Source organism: Tachypleus tridentatus, chromosome 10, assembly GCF_004210375.1.
Source record: "Tachypleus tridentatus isolate NWPU-2018 chromosome 10, ASM421037v1, whole genome shotgun sequence".
NCBI lineage: Eukaryota > Metazoa > Arthropoda > Merostomata > Xiphosura > Limulidae > Tachypleus > Tachypleus tridentatus.
In genome coordinates, this window is record NC_134834.1 from 157,424,843 (window position 1) to 157,452,525 (window position 27,683).

The window sequence follows — 27,683 nt, forward strand, 5'->3', positions numbered from 1 at the left end:
TGCCTCCCGATGGGTGAGCAGTAGGTTTTAAGGCTTACAGTGCTTAAAATCCAGGGTTCGATTACCTTGTAATGACAGAGCGCTGAGAGCTTAATTTTACTTTGCGGTTAAGAACAATAACAACTTTGTTTACTTGATTGTTTTATGTAGAACAAATCCACATTGTACTATATGGTGTGTTCACCACAGGGAATCAAACTCTAGGTTTAAAAGCTGTGCCTCCGTATACTTAACGTCCTTCACCGGAGGACATCAGCAAATGAAACATAGTCTTAATTTATTTTATTTAAAACTTAACAGTATTTATTGATATAGTTTGGATATGACTTTTAAACGGATAAAGGAATGACTTGTATTAGTACCTGAAGTCAAATAGTTAATTGTTTTTTATATATTATTTCAAACAAGACATATTTGATATGTGCCAGTCAGAGTAACCATGTTGATCTTCTTAACATTATGCACTTTGAACAGTAGTAATTCATAGAAAATGTTCATATATGATGGAACTTTGTTTCCCTTTCAGGCTACATTCGAATGATAACGATTCCTGTCGGAACCACAAGTATTGGAATAAAGATGAAAAGTCCATCTGCTAGGTCAACAAAAATAAGTAAATGATTTTTTTTCGCAAAAGTTCAAATTGTTTTAGATATTTTTATCTAGTTTAATAATCTAAAAAAAATACTTCAAGTCATCACACAAATTATATACAGTTAACCCTAAATGTTGATTAGTGGTTGTTGAGGTCTTGAAAAAAAAAAGTGTTTCTGCTTACAGTCTTATCAAAAAATGATAATAACCATCGAATCTGTACTAGTTTATACTTAATTTTAATATAAAGATAAATCAGAATAAGTTCTATTATAAATCCCGGTTTGAGTAGTCGTTAAATTGTAAACAATTATATTTTTATAAAATAACCACAGTTAGAGCTGAATTTCAGTGTTTTTAGAAAGTTACATTACAAAATTAATAACAGTTTTATTTACGCTTAATTCTCACTTCAAAAACGTTGCAGTTGTAAGTTCTAAAAATGGTGGAATGATTTTTGGAGGACCGTCAAAGACGACATATCTGCCGGGTACCGCTTATTCTGTTGGAGATCTCACCTTTTACTACTTCTCCCCCTCCGGAAATGACGAAATAGTGATATCTGCAAATGGAACTTTAAATGATTCAATGAAGGTCATGGTAAGTAACTCTTAACGGTTTGAGTTGAAAATACTATGTGAAGGAGGTTTTTCTCTCTCGAGTGCTCAAAGATTGTTATATGAATATTTTATAATAGTGTCTTATGTAGACCGTGACTTTGACATCTAATTATAAAGCCAGCGATCTGGATATTTTGTAACTGTGATATACGATGATCACAACCAGGAAATCATGAAGAAGATATTGAACTATTATAACTTATGAGATTGAACTATTATAACTTATGATATTGAGCTATTATAACTTATGATATTGGACTATTGTAACTTATGAAATTGAACCACTGTAACTTATGATAATGGACTACTGTAACTTATGATATTGGACTATTGCAACTTATGAGATTGAACTATTGTAACTTATGATATTGAATTATTATAATTTATGATATTGGACTATTGTAACTTATGATATTGAACTATTGTAACTTATGATATTGGACTATTACAACTTATGATATTGAACCACTGTAACTTATGATATTGGACTACTGTAACTTATGATATTGAACTACTGTAATTTATGATATCGAACTATTGTAACTTATGATATTAGACTACCGTAACTTATGATATTGGACTATTGCAACTTATGATATTGAACCACTGTAACTTATGATATTGAACTATTGTAACTTATGAGATTGGAATATTGTAATTTATGATATTGAACTATTGTAACTTATAAGATTGAACTATTGTAACTTATGATATTGGACTACTGTAATTTATGATATTGAACTATTGTAACTTATGATGTTGGACTATTGTAACTTATGATATTGAACCACCATAACTTATGAGATTGAACTATTGTAACTTATGATATTGGGCTACTGTAGCTTATGAATATCATCTTCAATTACTCTTGAAGGTTATGATCAAGATATATTTTAAAAATGGCGCTGAATATCATGACAAAAACGTCTTTCTACTATAGTAATGAAAGGTTTGATAATAACAATTTACTCTATTACACACGTAGACTACCTTTAAGATATGTTATTACCATAAGCTTGGGTTTGGTTTTGGATTTAACGCAAACTGCATGAGAGCTACCTCATAGGAAATAGTTAGGACACCTCCACATTTATATCCACATAAAATGGCTCAACTCACACACAGGTGTATCACACCAGGTGCACGTGATTAGAAGATCGTTACTCAGCATTGTGAATGAGGCTTGCCTTATTTAAACCTCAGACATTTAGTTTGATGTGCTCCTGACTGTTGAAGTGACAGTGAGCACCATGCTGAAAGTAAAAGAGCTGTCTGAGGCCTTCAGAAAAAAATTGTAGCAGCTTATGAGCCTGGTAAGGGATTTAAAAAATCCCAAAAGATTTTGAAATCAGCCATTCCACTGTCCGGAAAATAGTCAACAAGTGGAGGACTTTCAAAACAACTGCCAACATGCCCAGGTCTGGTCGTCCAAGCACGTTCACCCCGAGAGCAGACCGCAAGATGATAAAAGTGGTCTCAAAACACCCTAACATGTCATCACGGGACCTACAGCAGGCTCTACTGTTGATGTGAAATTGCATGCCTCTACACTCAGAAAGAGACTGCACAAGTGTAACTTGCATGGGAGTTGTGCAAGGAGGAAACCTTTGCTCTCTAAGAGAAACATCAAGGTCAGACTGAAGTTTGCCAGAGAGAATGTAGATAGACAAAGACCAGGAATTCTGGAATGATGTTCTTTGGACAGATTAGTACAAAATTGAATTATTTGGACACCAGAACAGAGGACATGTTTGGCGTAAACCAAATACAGCATTCCAGGAAAAGAACCTCATACCAACTGTGAAGCATGGAGATGGAAGTGTCATGATTTGGGGCTGCTTTGCTGCAGCAGGATCTGGACAGCTCACAATCACATAATCCACCATGAATTCTACTGTGTATCAGAGGGTGCTTGAGGATCATGTAAGACCATCTGTAAGAAAATTAAAGCTGAAGTGGAACTGGACCCTGCAACACGACAATGACCCAAAACATACCAGTAAATCTACCAAGGACTGGCTGAAAACTAAAAAATGGAGAGTTCTGGAATGGCCGAGTCAAAGCCCAGATCTTAATCCCATTGAGATGCTGTGGGGTGACTTAAAACGGGCTGTACATGCAAAAAAACCTCAAACATCTCACAGCTGACAGAATTCTGCATTGAGGAATGGGGCAAACTTTTTTCAGACCGATGTCAAAGACTGGTAGATGGCTACAAGAAGCGTCTCACTGCAGTTATTTCAGCCAAAGGGGGTAACACTAGCTATTAGGGGGTAGGGTGTCCTAACTTTTTCCTCAGTTCGAATATGCATTTTTGTAGCATGACATTTACAGAAGATCTTGAAAAGTCTTTTCTTCAGTTTTAATTGTTTAGTTATATTCATATAATCTCTCAGTATTGTTAAAATTGAGATTAAATATCTATATATCCCAAAATGTTACAAAAATGCACAGGCTTTCATAGGGTGTCCTAATTTTTTCACATGACTGTATTTTAGTCAATTTAGAATGAAGCCTACATCTGTTATTTATAATGATACGATATTTTCATTCGACAGTTCGTAATTAGAGATCTTCTCTAGCTTAAAGCTACCATGTCATTTGGTTTCAGCAGGCCTTTGTTAATAAACAGCAGAATCTATATTGAATAATATCCTCAATAAATTTCATCCGAGTCTATTTTTTACACTCACATAAAATCGTATATTTTGGTAATTATAACAAAAATATTAAGTACAATTATCTCCAGGTATAGCATTCTAAGTGTTGGGCTACCCGGATTAATGTTTCATATACTTACAATAATATAAATGGTTAGCCTTGATAATTGTTTCTTTGTTCTTTAGCGCAAAGCTATCAGTGCTGTACTTACTACGGGTATCGAAACCAGGTTTTAGGCGTTGTAAGCCTTTAGACTTAAGGCTGAATCACTGGGACATTGGTAATTTTAGCACAGTTCTTAAGTACATTTATGTATGGTATAACATTATAAGTGCTTCGATGTCTTAAATTATTTGATTAGTTTGAATACTGATATAACTTATTTAAAGTGTTCATGAATAACTACAGTTACATAATTCATTTTATTATTAACTGCAAACATTTAAGAACAAACCGTATCCATATTCTATGTAGAACTTTGGGTAAACTTCGGTAATATTTCTATAAATCAAAAATAGTGCAGCTGTAAATAAATCACCGATTTTCATACCTTAAGAGCTGAAAGTTATTTGGTTTGTGTGAAATTTTGTACAGAGTAAACGGTACGTTTAATGTATACCAAATGTAATAAAAATTGAAGTTTTAAATGTATGTTTTGTAACTTTTGTAAAAATCCTCACAGCCTAGTACGTAGAAGACAAAGAATAGAAAGAAAATTATATGAACTTTGGCAATGTATGTCCTAGTTTCTGGCTGACAGATGTTCATGAAATTTGGAATGCAAGGTGAACAAAACTGGGAGGCAATTACGTAATAAAAGGAGGCATAAGTTATACACTGCTGGTCAACATCTTAAGGCCAATAAACATAAAGAAAAAATATGCATTTTGCGTGTTAGACTCAACCACTTATTTGAGTAGAGCTTCGAAAGATGAAAATAAGAAAAGGAAAAATAACCTTTTTCAGCATTTAATAGGGAAAATGTGAACACTATGAAATTAGCCTAAATACTAACTGGTCAAAGTTTAAGACCATACTGAAACGAAGCGTTAATCGGTAAACACGTAACGAAATTTAATCATTTTTCTTCAAGCATAAGCGTTGTCAACATCTCCCACTGACATCGCCTGTGTTACATTAGGTAAAAACATGGCAAAGGCTAAAACGTTGACAGAGCTTCAACCTGGTAGAATTGTCGAGCTGCAAAAGCAAGGCCTCTCTCAACGTGCCATCGCTGGTGAGATTGGGCGTAGTAAAACGGATGTTGTAAATTTCTTAAAAGACCCTGAGGGATACAGAACGAGAATTTCAAGTGGTCGGTCCAAGAAAATTACGCAGGTGTTGAGCAGGAGGATTCGACGGGTTGCCCGGCAAGTCACCAGCCGATCGTCGAACCAGATTAAGGCCCTTACGGACGCAGAATACAGCTCAAGAACAATATGACGGCATCTACAAGAGAAAGGCTTTAAAAACCGTAAACGTCTTCAAAGGCCACGCCTCCTTTCACATCCCGAAACTTTGCTGAGAAGCACCAAACATGGGATGTAGAAAAGTGGACGAAGATTTTGTTCTCTGATGAGAAAAAAATTAATCTGGATGGTCCATATGGCTTCCAACGTTACTGGCACGTTAAGGATATCCCACTGGAGACATTTTCTACACGACACAGTGGAGGAGGTTCCATCATGATCAGGGGGTGCTTTTTCATTCCATGGAACAATGGAGCTTCAGGTTATAGAGGGACGCCAAACAGCCGCTGGCTACATTGGCATGTTGGAGAGAGCATCTTTAATGACTGAAGGCCCTCGCTTGTATGGAAATGACTGGATCTTTCAGCAGGACAACGCTGCAATCCATAATGCCCGCAGGACGAAAGACTTTTTCATGGCGAATAACGTGATTCTTTTGGACCATCCAGCGTGTTTGCCCGAACTAATCCCCATTGAAAATGTTTGGGGTGGGTGGCAAAAGAAGTCTATAGAAATGGGCGTCAATTCCAAACAGTGCATGATCTTCGTGAAGCCATCTTCACAACTTGGAATAACATTCCAATCAGCCTTCTGCAAATGCTTATATCGACCATGTCAAAACGAATGTTGCCATAACGTTATTCGCAATGACGGACTTACTACTAAGACTTCTTGCTGGGCATTTCCTACCCTGTTTAGGACGTCTTTTTGGTATGGTCTTAAACTTTTGACCAGCTAGTATTTAGGCTAATTTCATAGTGTTCACATTTTCCCTATTAAATGCAACAAAAGTTTTTTATTTTTATTTTTCCTTTTCTTATTTTCATCTTTCGAAGCTCTACTCAAATAAGTGGTTGAGTCTAACAACGCAAAATGCATATTTTTTCTTTATGTTCATTGGTTCCTGTGAATAACATACTATGTGTCGCGTATCTCAAGTGCTTGTTTTACTGGCCGCACGATACACTACCGTGTGTCTTGTACAAAACTTTGCTTTAAATTATACTTTGGTATATTACCCTAAATTAATCATCGATGATTGTTACAAATTACGAACAGTTACTGGTAAGACAAGTCTTCTTTCAACGATTATAACTTAAAACATACTTATAAGTTCACTTTGAATTTTTTGCTGAATAATTTATTTGTGCAGTGCTAGTAAACCAGTCAGTTTTTTTACGTACAACATCTTCCATATTACATCAAACATTTCAAACATTCGTTAACTTCAGAATAACTTTCGGGGGAGGAGATTTTACACTGATATATTAATATTAATCCCTCTTTTAACGTGAATTTTGTCAAAAAATAATAATCATCCAATAAGATTCGTCCTATATATATTGATATTTTACAGTTTCACAGATACCGTTAATAAATAATAAAACTTCATTAAAATAAATAGAATCATATCATTTTTATCACGTATAATATTCACTTTACAGTTTGCAGCATCATAATAATTTTGATCTTGATAAAAACAATAAGAAGAAGTAATTACTTGACGTGCATCTAGATCATTTTGAAAAAGGCGTTTTCTTAAAATCGTAAATACGTTGACTAGTAAACTGGAACCCCTCTTGGTACAGCGGCATATCTGCAGACTTATGACACTAAAAATCAGGTTTCGATACACGTGGTGAACACAGCACAGATGGTCCATTGTGTAATAATGTTGGAGGTGTATTATTAGATTAACCAATTTGTTGTTGTTGAATTAAGCACGAAGCTATTCAATGAGATATCTATGCTCTACCCACCACAGGTATCGAAACTCGGTTTTTAGAATTGTAAGTCCGCAGACATACCATTGAGCCACTGGGGGCTAACCAATATGAGAAGTATTATGGGACTTATCATTTTAATTGCTAATGTACCGTGTTTGTATTTATAAACCGCTGTGTGTTTTTTTCCCTAGCTCAGCAGATGTCTTTCTTACTGGATAGATTTTACTGTTCACTCATTTTGATTTGCATTAAGAGTTTTATCGTTCTGTCTGCCATGTACGACGTTATTTGAAAAATAAAAATATATACGTCAATACAAATAAAGACGTATGTGCCCCCCAGTGGCTCAGCGGTATGTCTGCGGACTTACACGCTAAAATCCGGGTTTCGATACACGTGGTGGGCAGAGCACAGGTAGCCCATTGTGTAGCTTTGTGCTTAATTCAAAACAACAACAACAACAAGAGACGTATGCTTCAATTAACTAACTTTAAAATTTTTTAAAGAATCTTTTATAGCGTTACTGTGGTTATGTGTTTATAGATTAACGGGTATCGACGTTGATGTGATATTTCTAAATTATTTCAGGCACAGGCGACAGCGTATATTCCGGTGTTAAATATCACCTACGAATATAGCATACATAATCAGAATGTAACAACAACAAACGAAGAAAATCTCATAAATAATAATACCACTGATAAGCTAAGTAAAACTGTTTCAACTGAAAATGTCCCAACAACTGGACCAACTAACACATCTGTACCCACCAACATCAACAGCATTAGAAGTATTACGCATGCCCAGATAGAGACACTTTTGGTTGGTGCAAAAGTGGGGGATGATTTAATCAAGATAAAAACTGTTGACGAAATTAGCCCCCTTTTGTTCCCCTCAAAATGCCGACCAATTGATCTTCAGTCTAATTCTGAGTCTAGAACCTCGTGTGATGATAATCTGTTATTTCAAAAATATGAAGTGAATAAAACTGATACATTAAAATCCGTTCTTCGAGAAGGTGATCGTGTTACTGACGCCTCAAGTACACTAACAAACGTCGTTGCTTACGAAGAGCTTAATAAAAGCCTGGAAATAAACTTCGTAGAGCCAAATATACAGAGCAACATTTCCAAATCTATAATACATCACATTAGACGGAATCCACCTATCCTGGATCTGTTAGATTTATCATTTTCAGGAACAGATACTGACGATTCAAGAAAAAGGAACGGATTAGAAAACTGTAGCTTCTTTAATTTACCAAGAAGTAAAAAGAAGGATAAACATATTTCTCTTTCAAATGGTTATCAGAATAAAAGAAGAAAAGGCTTAGATTGTGATAAGAATAAAATAAGACATGGAAGAGTGAAGGCGAAAAAGTTGCTGAGATTAAAAACAAAAACTTTAGGTGGGATTCCTTCCAGTAGAGTAGTTCCTGAGAACGAGAGTAAACCACAGGGACAGGAGATCAGCACCAAACCGTCTCTTCTTCCTGCATCTCTGCCTGTGCTTATCAGGGAAGAATTTCCTACTGGAGGTACTTTTAGTTTTGACGGTCATCGTCACCAGAAAAAAGGTACAGTTCAGTTTCATACGTTTCGAAAATATAATTGGGTACGATTTATTTTATATTCCTATTAGAGATTATTATCAATTAGAATAAAAAAAATAAAGACTTGTTCTAATTTTTAATATTACAATCTAGGTCTTTTCTGCAAGTAAACACGTATTTCATTTTTTGATTTTTTCTATAAGTCAATTTTAATTATTTCAGCTTAAGGTGATTTAAGAATTATTACCTTAAAAATGAGTTCAAAATATAGTACCCGACAGCAGATGTTGCCTCAACGTTTTCAACATTAACAATTAAAAATCATTTGGTATTCATAATTTTACGAGATCCCACAGTGGTTCAGTGGTATGTTTACGGACTTACAACGCTACAAACTGGGTTTTGATACCCGTGGTGGGCAGAGCACAGATAGCTCATTGTGTAGCTTTGTGCTTAATTCAAAACAATAATTTTATGAAATACACACGTGAGTATTAAAATCTCTATTTAATGTTATTTTTAATTTAACACTATCTACTTTTATGCTGGTAATTTGGAAACGTGACACTTACAAGGACCATTAGTTATGGTGATTAGTCACGTTCTTCTAATTAATTAGTAGTTTTACGATTGGTTTATGTACATATATAATTGGATTATCAACCTGTGAACGTAATGTTGACAGAAAAACAACGACAAAAACAGTCGAGATATTTATATGACGAAATAGATAACTGTTTGATCGGCTGCAATTCTAAATGGATTTACATTTGACCAATTGAAAATTTTGAGAGGCCTTTTTCAAGTAACAGGTAAAACTAAAAAAAAAAACATTTACCGAACGGCACTCCTAAAGTTTTACCTAGATTTCCACACAAATACACATTATATTTAAAACTTCTTCAAACTGATACATATTTTTACTTAAGTTTCATTTTCTATTCACCTTGAGCTGGACCTAAAAAATAAAACAGTTTTCACGCCGATGAATCATGTAATGAAGAACATTTGCATTTTACAGCCTCTAATACCAATGTTTTTCACGAACAGATCATTTTCAGCTTTCAGCATTATTTTTGTCTTCAACATAACTCATTATTCGTATAGAATTTAACTTATTCAATTTGTCACGAAAACTTGACTCAAATTAAGAAACTAAATCACAAACTACAGAAATTTTTACCTTTGATTCAGCCAACTCTTACTGTAACATTTGATAAATTTATTACCAAACGAAATATTTATGTATTCAATGTATTTTTCTCGTAGGGATTGTAATCTCATCTTCACAAAAAGCCAAAAACGTACCTTCTTCTCTTATTAAAAATGTACCTACTATAAATAAACACATCATTGGGATTGAAAACCAGACTCACGAAGGTCACCATAAAGAACCAGATAGTAATCAACAAAGTAATTATTCTTGGAAAGTGGTTGGAAAAACTCAGTGCAGTTCAACCTGTTACAGTGGTACGTTTCAAGGTCTTCATGTGTGTGTTTTTCATTAAATGTTAATTCCTTGATGTGAGTGTCTCTCTGACTCTGAATTTCTTGTATGACACTTTAATGTTTGTGTATATTTTGCATATTGTATTCTAGGCGAGTAAAGAAATGATTAAAGAAGGATTTTAAATTAGTTAAAGTTCCATTTATAAATAATTAGATCAACATTAACGCAAGTGATTTCACTGATTTCGAGTTATAGTTTTACCATGACCTATACTTTTTTCTGAAATCTAAGCAATGATTGTTTTTGTCACTGTATTATTCAAAGAATCTATTAAGGAATTTGATTGACGAATGATTTAACTTTAAGCAAATCTTTTTCTGTGTAAAAATATGGACACTGTTTTTCCACATTTGCTACCACATTTACTTCCAATGGTAAGTGACTGCAGTAACCCATGAGATGGCGTATTTCTTTACTAAGACCTAATTCACAAAGCTATAGTTTGCGATATTCAGTTATTCAGAATGGTGAAAGTGACCGTGTTCTAAAGGGCGTTAATTTCTAGGTGATTAACTTACGTATAGTTAAAGAGGACTGGAAGGGGAAGAATGCTTGAGATTTTTGTTTGTTTCTAAAAGACGTGAAAAGTGTAGTTTGGTAACCTTTAAGAATGTTAGTGATCTTATCAACCTATGTATTTGAAGAAAGGTTATAGTACGTTTAAAGGATTTGTTCACCACATCGTCAATAAGGTATAGTTACTACTTCGGCCAAAGGGAATTATCGAATTTCAAAAAAATCGTTAGAGAAACGTAACATAAATAACACATGTATACACTTAGTGGCCTACGCGTGTCTATATATATTTGAGGTAAATGATTGTGTTTGTTTGAAGTTTTTGTTTCACGTTAATTTTATTGGGTTATTTTGTGAAGAGCTTGTTAAAATTTTAGGGTACTTAGCATGCATTTAGTAATTGTCCACTTCTGAAATGCTGGTTATTCAAATCTTTCACTGTTAGTCACCCTGACGTTAATACATTTAACGAGTGTTATGGCTTTGGTGGAAGTGAAACGGTGCTACCCACACTGACGTATTGATTACATCAACTCATTTAGTATGTAACATAACATTAGCGAAAAGCTATTTATTGTGTCCACTGCAGGGAACTGAACCCCTAATTTTAGGATGTTAAGTTCATAAACTTGCCAATGACCCACCAGAGGACCGAAAGCTAGTGTGAAGTTTTCCAACACCTAATCGTAAAAAAGTTCAAATAGTTATGAAAAAAGACACAGTCAAAATACATGGGGAAACAGAGGCTGAGTACTAAATCATATGGAAAAATTAAAGGCGCCAATGGTATTAAATTCGCACTGAATTCAAAGTGCTCTTTGAAGACAGTAGATTTGCTGGAGTTCTGTTTATTATTAAAAATGACATAAATTATTTTTTCTAGTTTCTTAATAATAATTGATATAAAATTATATTTTGCAATAAGTAATGTTAAAACTTTTTTTTCTTCTTCCTTGGGTACTGTACGTTGACAAATGAATTTTATGTTTGTCTGTTTTTCGAATTTCGCGCAGAGCTACTAGAGGGCTATCTACGCTAGCCGTCCCTAATTTAGCCAACCCTTAGGCTATTCTATTAATTTTATAACTGCACTTTAAAATAACCTATGGTTAATAAACTCAATCCAGTGTGATTTAGGCTTTGAAGAGTTAAATTATCCGAAGAAAACTTGAGAGAAAAACAACAACCTCTTCACGCGTAATTAAAAACAACGTGGCCCGGCATAGCCAGGTGGTTAAGGCGTTCGACTCATAATCCTAGGATCGCGGGTTCGAATCCCCGTCACACCTAACATGCTTACCCTTTCAGCCGTGGGGGCGTTATAATGTGACTGTTAATCCCACTATTCGATGGTAAAAGAGTAACTCAAGAGTTGGCAATGGGTGGTGATGACTAGCTGCCTTCCCTCTAGTCTTACACTGTTAAATTAGGGATGGCTAGCGCAGATAGCCCTCGTGTAGCTTTGCGAAGGCTGTTAAAGTGTGTCAGGTAAACAGAACATCTTTGATTATAAACATGTTGCTTAGATTCAGTTCTTACTCTTCAATTTAAAATACATGAATTTTCATGAAAAAAAACGTTGAAAAGTCAGTATTCCATTATTGTACTTTGCTACTCAGAGTTTGTTATGTTCACGAAGAGTATATTTTGATAGAAGTGTCTGCGGGAATTTAAATCTGTTTGTAAAGAAGACATTAAAGATCAATATTTTTAGTTCTACAAGTAATTCTAGAGAATCAAACTGACCAGAGTTTACTATTAGAGGCAATAACGCCAGGGTCTTTTTAAGGATTACAAGAAAACTATGCCCAGTGTTTTAAGGACGAAGAGTTACTTGTAGCAGATTATTTCTGTGACTACAGAACTCGACCTAAACCAGAGGTGAACTTTTGCCCCAGAAAGGAGTGCAAAGCTAGGTGAGTATACTACAGAAAGAAGTGTAAAGGTAAGTGAGTATACTACAGAAATAAGTGTAAAGTTAAGTGAGATATATACACTACAGAAAGAAGTGTAAAGTTAAGTGAGATGTATACACTACAGAAAGAAGTGTAAAGTTAAGTGAGTATACTACAGAAAGAAGTGTAAAGGTAAGTGAGTATACTACAGAAAGAAGTGTAAAGTTAAGTGAGATATATACACTACAGAAAGAAGTGTAAAGTTAAGTGAGATGTATACACTACAGAAAGAAGTGTAAAGTTAAGTGAGACATAAACATTACAGAAAGAAGTGTAAAGTTAAGTGAGATGATATACACTACAGAAAGAAGTGTAAAGTTAAGTGAGACATAAACATTACAGAAAGAAGTGTAAAGTTAAGTGAGATATATACACTACAGAAAGGAATAAGGTGAGCTACAATTAATCTGTAGAAAGGAATGCAAAGTAAGGTGAGCTATCGTACATTAAGAACTGAATGTAAAGCTAGTTAGTTACAGATGCTACAGCCTCCAGATATACTACAGCAAATAGTGTAAAGTTAGGAAAGTCAGAGATACATACAAAAAATGTATTAAGAAAGACGAATTACGAATAAACTACAGAAAGAAATTTAAAAAAAGCGTAAGCTACAAATACGCTCCAAAAAAAAAGAGTATATTCAAGTACAAATGCATTACAGAAAGAAATCTAAGATAAGGTGAGCTATAAGTGTCCAAAGATTATGTTAAAAAGTATTTGCTTACCCGACTGTGTAACTTCAGGTCACTCTCTATACACAATCACGAGTAAGACCATTGTTTTTGCTATGTTTATGCTGCATTTGGTTAGCAAGTAAGAAACCTGGGACACAATTAGATATTTAGGTACAATGTTCCAGCAGATACGTCACATAAAATGAAACGAATGTATTTATATTCATTCATTTATAACCTCCATCAAATGCTACCTAAACTTTCTACCCTTAAATATCAGCTCATGAGTCTAGTAATGAATAGTAGTTATTAAATATCTCAAGGTAGAGTTATGACCATTGTAGTCCACAATTACGCTAAAAACCAGGTAAGATTCTCATGCATAACTCGTGAGATTTCCAAAAGAGTGTATAGAAGCTATCTATACCGAAACATAATGTACTAAGTTTGCTTATGTATTTATTGTCTCTATCTAAAGATGGGATACAAGTGCTTGGAGTGAGTGTTCAGCGTCTTGTGGAAAGGGGTATAAAACCCGATCTGTCCGATGTTGGCGGATGTTGGGGCCTGGGTTTGACAGTACAGTTCACGAGCGACTATGTGCAGAGTTAATTAAACCTCCGTCTATTCAACCATGTGACCTGGATCTTTGTAGCCCACAGTGGAGAGTTTCTGAATGGTCAGAGGTAAGTTTTAAACAATCAGTTATAAGGCTAAATCACTGATCATACAAAAAACAACCAGCTGTAAAGCTCTTCTACTGGTCACAATTAACATAACACAATAACATAAGGTTTAGGGACAACAAGAGATCTATTGATCTGTCTTGACTGTCCCATCCTTTTAGCCAAACTTAAAGCTATTAAGTAAAAAGAACTAAAGCCAGCCTTTATCATTCATATATCTCAAGCTTTCTTTTAAGCTCACTCAACTTTACTGTCTTTGCAACATCCGAAGGCAATCCATTCCATAGGCCAACCAACCTATTTGAAAAATGAAATTGTCTTAGCTGAAGACAGCTTCTATCTTGCCTAGATCTATATTTGTGTCTTCTAGTTCTATAATTCTAGCTGCTTAGTATGGAATATGTTGATATATCAACATATCAATTCAGTTTAAAATCTTAAACATTTCAATCATATTTCCTCTAACTCTTCTTTTTTCAAGAAAAAACAATCTGAGAGGTTTCAGACTCTACTTGTATTACAACCTCTTTATTCCAAGAACCATTCCAGTAACCTTTTCCAAACCATTTCCAACAATTTGGTGTTTTTTTCTAATCTAAGGAACCCAAGATTTAACACAATATTCCAAATGTGGCCTAAGCAGTGACATGCACAATAAAATTATAACCTCTTTAGACTCGTATTCAGTATTTCTGTAGATATAACCTAAAATCCTGTTTGCCATACCACCAGTAACAGCATACTGCTTGGATGGGTTTAGCAATTAATGAAAGTCCGGCAGGGCCAGGTGGTTTAGAAGGCTTGACTTGTAATATGAGGGGCCCGAGTTCAAATCCCTCTCGCATCAAACATGCCCGCCGTTTCAGCCGTGGGGGCGTTATAATGTGACGGTCAATCCACTGTTCATTGGTAAAAGAGTAGCCCAAGAGTTGACGGTGGGTGCTGCCTTCCCTCTAGTCTTACATTGCTAAATTAGGGACCGTTAGCGCAGATAGCCTTCGTATAGCTTTGCACGAAATTAAAAACTAACAAACAAAACAAGCAATTGATGAACTATTTACCAAGAACCCTTTCTCAGATGACACTGTTAAGGTTATTCACATCCGAATTATTATAAACCACATGCATTACCTTGCATTTATTATAATTAAAACCTATCTGCCATTTTTTTGGCCCAACTCACTAAATGGTCTGAATCCTTTTGTAAATGAGCAGCATCCTCTTCACAACTAGCAACACTCAAGACTTTTATAACATCAGCAAATTTAAGTAATATATTAACTATTTTTCATCTATGTCATTGATGCAAATGAAAAAGAGTAAAGGTTCTAACACCGAGCCTGAGGCACTCCATTTGTGACATTAATCCAGTTTGACCGAATTTCATTTCTAATAGCCCGCTGTTTTGTTCCATCCAGCCACTTTGGACTTAATATTGATGAACCTACAGAAAGAACATATGAAAAATGCATAGCTGTATCATCCCTCTATTCAAGTTTTTATTCTTTTTTTTTTAATATACCATCGCTACATCATTTTACAAAATGTTTTTATTAATTATTTTGTGACTTTTTCATTGTTAGTATATTCTATAAATGCTGTAATAAAATTTAATGTTAACTGTTTTTTCTTCTTCACTTCATACGTGATATCAGAAATGGCTCTTTAAAGACAACGATGTATAGTGTACAAAGCATTGCGAATTTTACATACTACACACATCTAATGGTCATCTATTGTTAACTGGTAATTTTTATTTTACGCAGTTCTTAAGTTTTTAAAGTACAAAGCATTGAGAATTTTACATACTACACACATCTAATGGTCATTTATTGTTGACTGTTAATTTCTATTTTACGCAGTTCTTAAGTTTTTAAAGGAACACCAAATATTTATAAGAAAGTTTAGTTCAAGGGGTATGTTACATAAGCTAAAACATATTTCTAGCTTAATATACTCTTCAAAAAAAGAAACGCAAAAGGCAAAATTTGAGACATATTGTTAACAAGTTTATTCCGGGTAGTTCTGTATGACATGTGTGAAACTTTGCACATTCACTGCTGAACATCCAAAGTCTGCAAAGGCGAAGTCCACGCTTACTAGTTGACGTTTAACGTCATTCAACGTCAATAACGAGTATGCCCCCCGTGAGCATCAATAACTGCTTTGCATCTCCTGCCCATGGAAGCGATGAGACGACGAATCAAATCCTGTTGAATGGCTGTCCACTCAGCCTGAAAAGCTGCTGCAAGCTGAGGTAGAGTTTGCGGTTGAGGTTGTCGCCGTCGCAGACGTCGGTCCAACTCGTCCCAAAGATGTTCGATGGGGTTTAAATCTGGTGGGCCAGGGAAGAACGTTGATGTTGTGGTGTCTCAAGAAGACAGTGGTGAGTCGGGCTGTGTGAGGACGGGCGTTGTCATGTTGAAAAACGTCGTTGACGTTCACCATGATGGGTTGCACATGGGGCCTAAGAATCTCGTCGAAGGTTGCGTATGGTCTGATCGGAAATCCTACGCAGCTCTGGTATGGTTGAGGCAGTAGACGTCGCAGTGGTGGTCCTATCCCGAAGGTGACGTAACCGGATGTAGCGATCTTGTGCGGGCGTGGTCACACGAGGTCTGCCAGATCGTGGACGGTCACAAGTTCATTCATGTTGTTGGTGACGATTCCATAGCCTTGTGATGGTGCTTGGGTGGACATTCACAGCTCTGACAACATCTGATCGAGATTCGCCCTCTTCCAAGCGACCAATGGCGTTGTTGCGTTGTGCTTCAGTCAGTTTTGGCGTAACTGTATTGCGTGTCGGTGGCTTAACACTGAGCTATGGAAACCGAGAACCCGTCACTTTTATAGGGATTTTGCACATGTTGCACTTGCCGAACATGCAGATCTCTCAAACAAATTTATTGGATACGAATGCGTTTTGGCGAAAAACCCGATGTTTTCCTCCGTTTTCAAAGTGCACAACTTTTATTGTCATTTTGGTCTGACAATCAGTGCCTTAACACAATAACATCACATACTCTGAACTTGTAACGTTATTACATATATTTCTCTTTAAGACAACAAAAATATCCCTTTTGCGTTTCTTTTTTTGAAGAGTATATGTTAGATATATACGTCTGTTTGAATTAAAGTTCTATGCGAGTGTTAAATTGAGTTATTTTAAGAAACTATAGTATTGTAAAGTAACAGAACCAGTATGTATGAATGTTTACGAAAAAGAGACAATTATTTAAAGTTCTGGAAATAAAAGCGATAACTAACAGTGAAACGAAAATTTGTATACACGTTTGATTTGTTATAATATATATTATTTTAAAATAGGTAAACTGTGTTTTTTTATTATTGAAATTCATCACCAACAAATCCTGACACAACATATCACTGAAATTTGTTATAGAGGGCTTTACTATAAGATAAATCAAAAACTTGAAATCTAAATTTTGCAAATGTGGATCTTAGAAAGTTAGGGAACAATGGTGGAGATGTTATAGACATTATTTACTCAAATTATAAATACCCCTATCTTGGCTTCATACTGTTACCCAAAATTACATTTGGTGGGTCAAAATAGAGGTTTGTAATTTGAGTAAATAATGTCTACAGCGTATACAGCCTTATATGATCTTGCTTAATAAGGGAGGACTATCTGCGCTAAATCTCGTATAATTTTGGTTTTGTGCGAGATTCAAACAAATCAATCCTTACTTTTAACCATTTCTATTTACAGGTTTTTAAATTCCTAATTTTTTATTTATGTTTTTTTTTATGCTCAACTGTGAGCAAAGGATTACTTTGTAAAATAGATAACTTTATACATTATAATGGTAATAAACACAGCCGGTAGTTACCTATACACAGTCTTTCCTTCATACATAATATAGGGATTGGCTCCGTATAAATATCTGATGTTCATTTGTTAGGCCTAGTAATTTCTATTTCATTTTGTACTTAAGGTTTTTAAAGAAACACCAAATACTTACACTAGAATTATGATGTTTGTAGTTTATGTAAAATATAGAAGAAACAAATCGATGTTTCGATACCTCTACAATCTTCGAAATGTATTAGATATATGTAACTGTTTCAATTAAAGTTCAGTGCGAATGTTAAATTGAATTATTTTTCAGAAGAGATAACATTCTAAAGTAACTGAATCAGCCTTTGTGAGTTTTAACGAAAAAAGACAATTACTTAAAGCTCTGGATGCAACTGTGATAACCAACAGTGTAAACATTTGTATATACGTTTGATTTGTTTTAATATATCTTATTTTAAAACAGGTGAGTTGTTTTAAAATAACTGTTTGTTTGTTATTGAAATTCATCACCAACAAGTCACAGACACCTACTGTAAATAATGCAGCCCATACATACATAAAAACCTGGCATCGACTAGGACACTACTGTGTTAAATAGCAGTAGAAGAAGACGTGAATAATAGCGGAAATAAGTTATTTACGTACAGCTGTAGTGGTGGCGAAAACACCGAAGAGGTTACAACCATATCGACTGATTTTGATAAGCAGACAGAGAGGGGCGACCTCTTGTACTCACAGACGATGATCTGTGAGAATTTGTTAAACAGGAACTAGAGAGAGAAGAACGTTAACAGAGAAGAGAGAAAGAAGGTTAAAGACAGAAAGACGAAAATGAGAAAGAAGAAAATAAAAGAATGGAAAGACTAGAAATAGACAGAATAAGAGCACAAATTGATACTGTCTAGTTCACCCATCAGAAAGACAGAAGACCCAGAAATGATAATAGGGTCAGGTTTAGCAGATCCAATCTACCAAATTTCTGCAAAAACCTAACTTCAAGGGGTAATAATAACAGCGATCAGGTGTGGCTTAATAGCTAGCGTACCTAATTGTGGGTCCGAGAGTTTATGGTTCTCGTCCTGTTAGCCCAGAAATATGCTTTGCACTTTGTGGCCAAGGTTGAACTATGAAAGTTGAAGATCAAAGTTTACTAATTAGTCAAACAAACGAAACTCAAGATTTGGGAGAAGCTGTTGTTAGCTAGCTGAATTCCCTCTGGGTTATTAATTAATTGTTAGGGACGGCTAAGCGCAGATAAGCCTTGTATACCTTTGCGCGAAAATATTCCAAACAAACGAAAGAAAAATACGTTGTGTAATGATACCAATATTTCTTTATAATTAAACGCAAAGCTACACAATGGCTTGCCTCTGCTCTGTCCCGCGGATATTAAAACCCGATTTTTAACGTTATAAGCCCACAGACTTACCGCTGAGTAACTGGGGTACTGATACAAATATATTTGGCTAGTGAGAGACAAATGATCGTGTTAATTTTATATACCTTGTTCCCTATTTTTATTCACGTTATATCAATATTTAAACTGGTTATATACTGGTTTTCCCAATGGCGCACACACATATTTGAAGTACGTCAGTGAAAGAGAAATATATATATGCCATATCATCGTAAGAAAATGTATTTTTATCGAAACTGTCATTTAAAGCTTTAATTCTTCTATGTTTTTATTCAAATACGTACCTTCTTTTTTATATTTTTATTTTCTTAGTGCTCAGTGAAGTGTGGTTATGGTGTTCAGGTTCGTGAAGTGCACTGTTCTTCTATTATACAGTCATGTTCTGAAAACACTAAGCCTAACAACCAACAAGAATGCTTTGTCCAGTCGTGTCAGAATCGCTGGACTTTATCTTTATGGAGCAAGGTATTTAAGTTGTTGTTAATAGGTACATATTAACTAACTAATGTGCAATAATTTTATCCGAAAAAAATGTAATTATATTTGCATTAACCGGCTGATCTCGTTAACAAAAGAAAGACCTTGTTCAATAAACCGATATAGATGGTTAATCCCTAGGACTCACTAAAATAATGTAAGTGATTAACCTGTAGGATCTAAATATTTTAATATAAGAATGAGCAGTTTAAAACAGGTACAGATATATGTTTAATAACTTAAAGCAGGTACATTAAAATGTTCACAGTAAAGTAGCTGAGAAACGTAAGGTGTAAGGTTTATTTTTTAAAGTTTGCTTTCTGTTGTTGTTTCATGGCCCCAGTCAGAGTTGTCAAGTCTGCGTATTTCTAGTGGATTTGGGATGTTGTTGTTTCATGACCCCAGTCAGAGTTGTCAAGTCTGCGTATTTCTAGTGGATTTGGGATGTTGTTGTTTTATTAACTATGGTTTTTAATATTTTCTGCCTTCTTTGCGGTAATGTAGATTTTTAATAGAACTGCACTGCTTAATATTGGTGGTTTTGGGCTTGATTTTAGAACCTATAGGGCTTTTTTAGTCATGAGGTATGGCAAACTTGGTTTCACTACTGTTAAGGCTATCGCCTTAATAATAATTCAAGCATGATGTAAATTATACGACATTTTTAGTTCATGTAATAAACATGCATAGATCACTTTGTCGTTACTATTATATTTTAACATTTAGTGTTCAGGGCCTTGTGGTGTAGGAATAGAATGGAGAAACGTCACCTGCAGAGATCCACGTGGAAGTATTGTAGATGATTTGATGTGCAATGAAGGAGATCATCCCTTAACCGTTAGGGCGTGCGGGGACAGGCCAAACTGTCCTCCGGTTTGGGTTCCTCAGGAATGGAGCAAGGTAAGTTAATCTCTACAGGGAATATAAAACAGAAATAGCTAATACAATATTATAAAAGCCCTGACTATGTAAAAGCTTATAATAAAAATACAAACTACATTGTAGGGTCGTCAAAACTTGGTCACTGATCAAGATAAAGTAATCTTCACCTAAATTTCCTTTGATGTACTTCGTGAAAAGTTTATCTTATGATAATCAAATCTATTATGATAATTGTGGAAAACAAACAACGTTTAAACCATTTCGATTTATGAAAACCCTAACTATTCATTGTTATGTTATTGTTTATTAATGAAAGATTTAAAACATTTCAGGTATTAGAATTACAATCAAATACGGTGTTTAAAGCCTGTCGCTGTCATTTAAAATAAAAGTTTTATGAAGTTCAACCACATAATATATAAGTTCTACTTTTTTTTCTCTCACTTGAAGGAAACAATGTATTTCGATTTAGGACGAAACTGTTATTTCTAATGCAAATGTGAACTCAACCATAAGATGTAGTGTTGGTTCGAGTACTTTATTTACTTGGTTTAATCTTTCTAAAAGTTATCTATAGACTATTTAAGCATTATGTGGAAATAAGTTTTTCTATTATAATTTGGAAAACTTTAGTAAGGATTATATGGAATGTTAAACGTATACTTTTTTACAAGTAACTCTTGTAGTAAATGATGAGGTACACATATCGATAGGGTGTTGTTCTTCATTTGATTTCTTAAAAAGTGGGGATATTTACCAAGAAACGTATTTAAATATTAGTTTTAATCATAATCAACAAAATATGTTGTTGCTTTTTTTCGAATTTTGCGCAAAGCTACACGAGGGCTATCTGCGCTAGCTGTCCCTAATTTAGAAGTGTAAGACTAGAGGGAAAGCAACTAGTTATCGTCACTCACTGCCAGCTCTTGGACTACTCTTTTACCTAAGAATAGAGGAATTGACCGTCACATTATAACGCCCCCAAGGCTGAAAGGACAAGCATGTTTGGTGCGACGGGGATTCGAATCTCGACCCTCGGATTACGAGTCGAACGCCTTAACCCACCTGGCCATGGCGGGCCTAAAAATATGAACCAACAAACTGCCTTATTTATCACAAACATTCGAACTTTCGTGTTTACTTGTTCTAAGAAACATCGTGAAAAGTACATAAATCTACAAATCAAATCATTGATACAGAACCACTCTCCGTGCACTTGAAATGAAGAATTAAAAAGTAACAATGCTTCAAAACAAGGAATATTAGGCTAAACAACTAATGATTTGTTATCATTAAACTCCTTGTTTTGTATTCTGTTTATGTATTTTACGTTTATAAAATATTCGATTTAACATGGTGATTGAAAAAGTTCACAATGATTATATACGAATATAAGACTGAAATTATTATACGTCATATAGTTCTGTTCAATCAGGCTTCTCTGATATGAAATTGTGCTAATACTATTTCAAAATTATAAGAATGACAAAAAATAATTTTCTTGTTTTTTATTAGTGCTCGGTCAACTGCGGTTTTGGCGTACAACGCCGCCTGGTGATTTGTGGGGCAGTAAGAAATACGGAATTCAGAAAACTTGGTGACACGTCTTGTCGACATTTAAATAAACCGGCTTCTCTCAGAAGATGTCGACAAGAGCTGTGTAAACCGGAGTGGTTTACCACACCCTGGTCAAAGGTATTAGCTTGTATTTAATAACCCTAACGCCATGTTAATTTTACTCTTATCAGTTTTCAAAATATAATCCTACTATTTGCAATTTTGATAAGGTAATTTTTAATAGTTCAGCTAATAAAAAATACCATAACACCTACGAATAGGAACTTCTATCTTGTTATTTAAAATTAAAGCTAAATATGTTATTAATAAATGTAGTTACAATTAAACTGAAACAGTTTTTTTATCATTAGTTAACTTGTTATGGCAACCAAAATCATTGTTTACAGTTTCAACTATGTTTCTCAACAATATAATATCTTACACTTTGTTAGCGTATCTTAGTTTTATGTTATGGCATTTCCAAATATATATTATATATATATATTTCTTTCGTAAAGTGTTCTTCAACCTGTGGAAGAGGTGTTCGAGCGCGAGAAGTCCGTTGTTTCCACAATGGTCATTCAGCTAAAGGCTGTAATCCCAAAGAACGACCACCACCAGCTGAAGTTTGTATCTTGCCCTCCTGTCCGGAACCGGAAGTTGGTAAGGACAGGAAGTCTCATCATTACTATTGTGTTAAGATTTATACAAACAACGAAACGTTTTATAGAAAAATAACATATTATATTTAATATATATCTAACATAATGTTGTTATGGAAAGCCTAAGTATAATGGAGAATTATAATCAGAATGAACCTGTCTAATTTAAATAAGCACATGAATTCGAATCTAAATCAAGCCAATAGTTTTATTATTATGTAATCTGAGTATATTTGTCTGTTTAGACTAGAAAGAAGACAGCTTTTCAGCAACACCAACCAACTGTTCTTTGGACATTCTTGCCTGAATGAATAGTGGAATTTGACAGTCACTCTTACAGGGGATCCACAGCCCCATAAGATGGCTCATGTTTTTACAAAAAGTGCGAACTTAAACACTCGGATTCATAATACAGATCTATCAAAATTTATAGTTGTATCCTCTAGTCTTACCACTTTCACCACTAAATGTGAAAAAAATGATACTTCAACATTATACAATTCCTTTAGCAATCTTAAACACCTCAACCACATCCACTCTAACAAGAGAAACTTTCAAAGATCTTAACCTGTCCTCATGTAACAATTTTTTCTTCTCAGGTATCATTTTAAATAGCTTTTCTTTCGACTCTTTTCTTTTTCAACAATTCACTGTCCCTTGTAGGAAAGGGAGTCCCTAAAATTAACACAATACTCCAAATGTGACCCAATAAATAATATATACAATGAAATTTTAACATCTTTAGGCTTTTATTTAATATTTCTGAAGATACAACCTAAAGTCTTATTTGCTTCTGTTACTAGCAACAGCACGTTGCTTGGATGGCTTAAAAGACTGGCGAACATGAAGGCACTAAGATCTTTTTCTTTCAGGTTCTTTCCATCACAATTTCACTCATGATTCAGATGTTGATATCCCACATGTATTAATTTGCATTTATTGTAATCAAAAGCCACCTATCATTTATTCAGCCGACTCATCAAATACTCCAAATCCTTCTGTAAAGCAGTAGTAATCTTATCATAGCCAGCGGCACCCAAATCTTTCATGTCATCTTGTCTCTGATGTCAATCAGAAAGAGTAAATTAACATTGAGCTCTGATTAACCCCACTTGTGATTTAATCTAGTTTGATTAAACTCCATTTATAACAATCCTTAACATTCTTCCATCCAGCCAGTTTTCTCTCCCTTACATCTACAGAGAAAATTTTGACAAAACTATTATGAGGAAATTTATTAATTTATTTCTGGAAATCCAGGTTTACCAAAATCCACACCAATATCCTAATATTCAAGGAGTGTTTAAAGATTAGTAAGGCCAGATTTTCCGTTAGTGAAATCGTGCTGATTATCCAAAACATTTTAAACTTTTTTAAACTAGTAATAACTGATATGTTAACAAATATCTAACAGTATGAACATGTAATAAACTGTATATATTTTAATTTTTTATCTTTATATTATATTCTCCTTTTCATAATAACATTTTATATTGAAATAATTGATCTTAACGTTGTTGAATAAATCACACATACAAGTCCAAACTTTCATGCTGATTAACAAACTGTATCCACGCAAATAAAGGATTACCAGCACTTGAACACTCAATGACTTTTTCAACGATAAACGTTAATCAGTATAAAACTTAATTTGTCATCCAAACTTTTAACACGTTGTTTAAATATTTATCAGTTTGTAAAATATTTATTTTATAGCACCTAAAATTTCAACTTGCGAATAGTTACAGTTTGTATCTTTTATATACCAATTACTATGAATATGCAATTGGATAAACAGTTTCATTTATATCAGTGGTTCCCAATCAGGGGTGCTCGCACCCCTTGGGGGAGTGAGATAGCGTTCCAGGGGGTGCGAGATAACATTTCAGTTTATGCAACTTTTAGTTTTTTGTAATATTTTTTCTTTTCCAAATGTTTCGTTTTTGTTTATATATCATTAAAAACTAATTATAAAAAGTTGTTTTGGCCACCTTCACCTTTATTCTTAAATAAATAATTACTGTGAGTGGTACGAGAACATATTAAATTTTTTTAGGGGTGAGGGGCATAAAAAAGGTTGGGAACCACTGATTTATATGCATTTATTTTTTAACTTTATATTTTTAAATAATATAAACTTTGTTTTCATAATACTAATCCATAATTTGTTTTAAAAAAATCCTTCATTTTGTAAAGTTCTCGGTGAGACAGTAGTATGTTTACAACTTTACAACGCTAAAATCCCATGCTCGATTTAACGCGATGGACACAGCAAATAGTTCAATGTGGCTTTGCTTTAAAACAAACCTTTTGTAAATTAGAATTAATTGGAAGTTGTTTTTCTTCTTCATTAATAGGGAAAAGAAGTTAACATTGCACCATCAGCAGCTACAATAATTTTACAATTTAAATGTGTATTGTAGAAATCATTTATTTGTATTATAAGCAATATTGGAACACCATTCTTTATTAACATGTTTTCTTTTTACTAAGTATATTTTAAAATAATAGCTTTTATCTCTAAAATTTCCATTGTGTGTAGGTAACATTTGATGTATCAAATGCTTTCTCGAAATTCAAAAGACACTCAGTGCTTTATTATTATTATCTAAGTTTCAAGTATTATGTATGAAATTTAAAAGAACATTTTCAGTGTTAGCTTTTTTCCAAAACCCGTATTTTATTTTTATAAAACATTGGGTTTAATTAAATATTCAACCAACCAACTTTTCACTATTTTTTTTCTATGTCTAAGGAAACAACAATAACAATGAAATTGATCTAGGTTTTATATAATCATTTCTATTTAGAGTGGCCCGGCATGGCTGGACTCATAATCTAAGAGTCGAGGGTTTGAATCTCCCGTCTCACCAAACATGCTCGCTCTTTCAGTCGTGAGGGAGTTATAATGTGACGGTCAATCCCACTATTCGTTGGTAAAATAGTAGCCCAAGAATTAGCGGTGGGTGGTGATGACTAGCTGCTTTCCCTCTAGCCTTACATTGCTAAATTAGGGACGGCTAGTGGAGATAGCTCTCGTATAGTTTTGCGCGAAATTCAAACAAACAAACCTATTTAATGTTGTTTATCATAATTACTATAGCTTTCTTGGCTTTTCTGGGAAAGTACTTGTGAAAGGTAAGTAACAAATACATGTCAATAATTCTATATCATTTACAAATTTATTAACAGTACTCAATGACATCTATTGCGTTCTGGATTTTTCCCATTTTCAAGACTCGTGATTATGGTCGATCCACACTTATTGCATGAAGGATAGAAACAGAAACATACAGTATTGCTAATGTAAGTTATATTAAATATTTCACAAGGTTAACTATAAGTTATTTTCACAAAATTTTCTGCCATATTTACAAAATTGTTATTAAGTTTATTTGTTTACATTCTACCTCCTGGTGGGACAGCGGAAAGTTGTTTTTATTATTAACCACAAAGCTATATTTTTGTACTCTGCCCACCACAGATATCGAAACCCGGTTTCTAGCAGTATACGTCCACAGACATATCACTGTGCTACAGCAGATTTGTTTGCTTTTGAATTTTGCACAAAACTGCACGAGGGCTATCTGCGCTAGCCGTCCTTAATTTGGCAGTGTAAGACTAGAGGGAAGGCAGCTAGTCATCACCTCCCACCGCCAACTCTTGGGATACTCTTTTACCAACGAATAGTGGGATTGATTGTCACATTATAACGCCCTCACGGCTGAAATGGCGAGCATGTTTTATTTGACGGGAATTGAAACCCGCGACCCTCAGATTACGAGTCGAATGCTTTAACCATCTGTCCATGCCAGGCTGCTATTGCAGGACAGCGATAACTTTATAAACTTACAACGCTAAAATTATGGATTCGATTCACCGCTTTGGGCACAGTAAATAGCCCAATGTGGCTTTGCTCTAAAATAAACTAAGGCCAAATATTTAAAAGCTTCACTCTCATTTTACTTGATATTATCCACGTAATCGGGTCGTACTACCTTATTATTTGTTTATAAATAAATCTATTAACAAAATGTAATTGTTTTATGATATCCCTTTAGATTTAAAAATTACTTTTATAGAGTTCGTTCTTTCGTTCCGTACTTTTGACTAATTTGTTCCTGTAAATTATAGAACTTTTTCGTAATATTGATTTAAGGGATATTTGTTCCACTTTTTATGTGTTATATCTCTACCATTTATCACAGTTTCTTATTTTTTTCTGATGTTTTATATATATATATATACTAGTTTTTTCCTTACCTGTAGAAGGAAACATTTCGAATACTTCTCGAATTCTCGAACAGGCATCATGGTATCGATAACATTAATTGAAGATATTAATGTTCTATTTCAGATCCTCCTTGCGTGGACAATAAGCTAGCCAATTGTGGTCTCGTTGTAAGGGCACGTCTCTGCAATCACCGATACTACAAACAAGCTTGCTGCTTTTCTTGCAGAAAATTCAAGGAATGAGCTCCCAAGAGAAGTTAATACTGTTCGGAAAACTAGGAGAGAAACTGGTTCCTTTATACCACATTAAAAATTTTAATCACTAAAATATTCCATTAACAACACTACAATTATTTTTTGACGTTTGTTGCTAAATAGTAGAGGATATCTTAATTTCAAAACAGACATTTCAATAAAAGCGTATGTGGTTTCTAATATCAAATGGTGTTTCCAGCAATTCATGGAACATTGGGAAAAAAAGTTGACTTAAAGTAACTCATTCTTTCCGTAGAATAAAACATACAACATCTGTTCTATACATCACCACTAGATGTAAATACAAATGTGATCACTCTTACAAAGATACCCCTGCATAAAGTATTGCTTCAAACGCAACAGGTAATCTACTATAAACAGTGAAACTGAGAACCTGTTATATTACAGAGTAA

At 34.3% G+C, this 27,683-nt stretch overlaps 1 protein-coding gene across 1 annotated transcript in view; it reads left to right on the forward strand.

The window, feature by feature from the left end:
- The window catches only part of LOC143228249 (ADAMTS-like protein 2), a 37,539-nt gene extending 10,125 nt beyond the window's left edge, over positions 1 to 27,414 (forward strand). Inside the window, exons 6-16 of the mRNA XM_076459540.1 lie at positions 527 to 613; positions 1,022 to 1,194; positions 7,660 to 8,647; positions 9,893 to 10,093; positions 12,439 to 12,565; positions 13,757 to 13,964; positions 19,517 to 19,669; positions 20,408 to 20,581; positions 22,079 to 22,258; positions 22,639 to 22,783; positions 27,140 to 27,414. Of these exons, the coding sequence (XP_076315655.1) occupies positions 527 to 613; positions 1,022 to 1,194; positions 7,660 to 8,647; positions 9,893 to 10,093; positions 12,439 to 12,565; positions 13,757 to 13,964; positions 19,517 to 19,669; positions 20,408 to 20,581; positions 22,079 to 22,258; positions 22,639 to 22,783; positions 27,140 to 27,258 (2,555 nt within the window). The 3' untranslated portion in view covers positions 27,259 to 27,414. The remainder of the gene's footprint in view (positions 1 to 526; positions 614 to 1,021; positions 1,195 to 7,659; positions 8,648 to 9,892; positions 10,094 to 12,438; positions 12,566 to 13,756; positions 13,965 to 19,516; positions 19,670 to 20,407; positions 20,582 to 22,078; positions 22,259 to 22,638; positions 22,784 to 27,139) is intronic.
- The last annotated feature ends 269 nt before the right edge of the window (positions 27,415 to 27,683 follow it).